Below are 2,976 nucleotides of genomic sequence, written 5' to 3'. Positions count from 1 at the left end.
CTCTCCTCTCCTCTCCTCTCCTCTCCTCTCCTCTCCTCAAACTGATCAATGCTCTATCCTTCCACAGGGCTCTCTCAGAAAGGAGTTCCCCGCCAACATCGGCGGCAGTGATGTGTGCTTCTTCTGCAGAAAGCGCGTGTACGTGATGGAGAGGCTGAGCGCAGAGGGGAAGTTCTTTCATCGCAGCTGCTTTAAGTGTGAATACTGTGGCACCACACTGCGACTGTCCTCCTACGCCTTTGATGTGGAGGATGGTAAGACTAACGTCAAGATGACTTTTCTTTCTTTTGTCATGTGATTGTCATCAAGTTTTTCATCAACTGCAGCCCAAAAAACTTGTCACACCACACTTAAACTTGGGCTTAACCTGGACCGAAACCATCTGATTAAAGAGCTGTTCACCATTACAACTCCTTAATTATGTAAATACTGTATCATAAAATTCCTTTAACCCTCATGTTGTCTTTGGGTCAAATTGACCCGTTTTCCTACATCAATGTTCTTCTTCACTACCCAATTGCAATTACCCAAAATAACATGATTGATTCAACACAACGTTCTTTGACAAGTACAAATCTCTACTTTTGTTAAATTTGGGGCGTCTTATTCAATTTTGTAGCATTTGAAAAAAACATTGAATTGGTTTCAAAATAGTATTGCGTAAAAGTTGACATATCCCAGTCTGTGATTATCCATCAACATCCATTCCTTTAATTTTAATCTAAATAATTCCTAATTTCTGCTTTTCTAACTCAAACATAATTTCCTATAAATAAGGTTTATTGACCATAAATTCCAAAAATAACTGTAAAACTAAAGTTAATAAGTAAGTGGTACATAGTGTTGAAAACATCAAAAAAGTGACAAACATTGGGAAAAAAAGCGCCAAAAGTGTTGAAAAATAGGACAAAAATGTAAGAAAAAGTTAAAAACATCAATGAAAAGCGTCAACAAAAGGGTTGATTTTCAGGAAGACAACACAAGGGTTAAACTATGTAAATACCATACATATCACACATCTTATATTTCTTTCTCTTATTTAACTTTCTACTGTGATATTCATATGCTTCTTGCAACTGTAACACAGAATTTCCCATCTGGGATCAATAGAATATTTCTGATTCTGAAATGCAAACTATATTTTGTTGAACCACTATCTCTCTAGACTCTGGCTCCCTCTAGTGGTTATATAAGAAAACAAGGCTACGGCAGATAGACAATGCAAATGCAATGGATACTAGTTCCCAGAGACACTGAGAGGAATGAACTGAAATGAACGCACACACTGCACCAAGTTTCATCCGGCGTGTCTATTTTTTAATAAACACGTTTGCCCTCAGAATAATTTGAGATGTGCTTTGACCACATGGAACTTCTGACACCTTCTGGCTTATAAAATGCAAATCTCAAGAACACATTTACTTTGCCTTGACCCCAGAGCCGAGTGCAGTCTCATGACTCCAGATTTCTCCTCCTTGGGACGTGTCTGTTATGCTCAAGGACAGGCGGCAGATTGTTTATTGAGACAGTAGCTGTTTTTCAGAGTTTGCCGTGGGACTTAAACCCACGGACGGTCTGAACGGAGACAGAAAGCAAGATCTTTTTTTTTATTATTCTAAATGACAAACACACGGTTTACTTCTCCACAAGAGATGCAGCTTATGGATCCTCTGAGGTAAAAGCGACAGAATATACACTGCGTATATATTTTATTCATGCATTCAATTCATTTGCTGTCTGTCTCTTTTGTCCTGCAGGGAAATTTTACTGCAAGCCCCACTTCTGTTACCGTCTGTCTGGCTATGCTCAGAGAAAGAGGCCTGCTCCCTCCCCTGCTCCAGTCCCCGCTAAGGTACCTGCTTTTGTTGACTAGTTAAAATCCTGGAGGAAATCCTGAATTGGCTGGCATAAAAGTGAAGAGATTAATTGTTTGGTTTATCTTCTAAATGCAGTGCTAAGGTAGGGACACAAGGGAACGTGGGAAGCGGAGTAGTGTTTTGAGTAGGGGACTTTGCTGTGGTTGATGTCATCTGTCTTTGCAGGAGAACCAGGCGCCCCAAACTCCTACGGCGACCGTCGATGCCCCCGGAAGGGCGATGGCAGCGGCAACCCCGTCAACCGAGCTCCAGCCCTCAGGTACCCCACTTTCCTCTCTTGCTGTGGTGGCTGCGCCCTGCCGTCTGGCCAGGGGCGTGGGAGTCCCGTTGCGTAACCTCTGCCGCACGCTCTCCTGGACCTGCCACCAGGTGGCACACAACCCCCTAGACTTTCCCTTCCTGTGTACCTACTGCATCTACCTCTTCTGCTGTTTCACCATCAATGTCCTGCTCAACCTCTTCTAGCATGACTCTCTTGCTCCGCCTTCTTTTTCCTTCCTCGCCAACTAATGCCAGTGGGATTGTATAGTTTTAGTCGACCGAGCCTGCAGAGTGATCATGTAAATCTTGTGATTCCTTGTCTCAGTGATTGGTCGATTGCTTTCTTGAAGATGCAACATTCGTTCTGTCTGTTAGCAGCCGTATTTAGCCTTTCGATTGGCCCAGGCAGTTAAGTAGCCGTCTGGCAGCAACATGTTTTAGAAATGAATGGTGCATCTTCACATTTCTTTTCTCTTGGCTTGGTAATTAAAAGAAAGAGTTGGACAGAATTTCTTCTGGTGAGCTCTCCAGGCAGCAATATTATTACTATCTACCATTCTTGTTCTAATTTTATCATAAGGTGTGGCAGTAATGTGTAGAGCCCGACCGATAAAGTATTTTAATGGCTGATACGATACAAATATTTGGTCATTTAGAAATCAGATATGCCGATATATCGGCCAATATACTGTATATTTAAAAGAGAAATTCAGAAGCGCGTTACAGAACATGAACAGATTTCCCTAACATTAGTTCTTTGTAGTTATATATAAGTTCTCACTAAAATAATATGATGATAACAGAACAGCAGAACATCAAAATATATTAAAGTTCTGAT

At 41.5% G+C, this 2,976-nt stretch overlaps 1 protein-coding gene across 15 annotated transcripts in view; it reads left to right on the top strand.

Moving 5' to 3' along the window:
- The window catches only part of mical3a (microtubule associated monooxygenase, calponin and LIM domain containing 3a), a 192,945-nt gene that overhangs the window by 157,835 nt on the left and 32,134 nt on the right, over positions 1 to 2,976 (top strand). For all 15 annotated transcript variants that reach the window (XM_032524024.1, XM_032524025.1, XM_032524023.1 and 12 more), the window contains 3 exons: positions 68 to 254; positions 1,758 to 1,852; positions 2,043 to 2,136. In XM_032524024.1, coding sequence (XP_032379915.1) covers positions 68 to 254; positions 1,758 to 1,852; positions 2,043 to 2,136 — 376 coding nt within the window. The remainder of the gene's footprint in view (positions 1 to 67; positions 255 to 1,757; positions 1,853 to 2,042; positions 2,137 to 2,976) is intronic.

Source organism: Etheostoma spectabile, chromosome 8 (assembly GCF_008692095.1).
Source record: "Etheostoma spectabile isolate EspeVRDwgs_2016 chromosome 8, UIUC_Espe_1.0, whole genome shotgun sequence".
NCBI classification, from domain to species: domain Eukaryota; kingdom Metazoa; phylum Chordata; class Actinopteri; order Perciformes; family Percidae; genus Etheostoma; species Etheostoma spectabile.
This window is presented reverse-complemented; position numbering and strand designations above follow the sequence as displayed.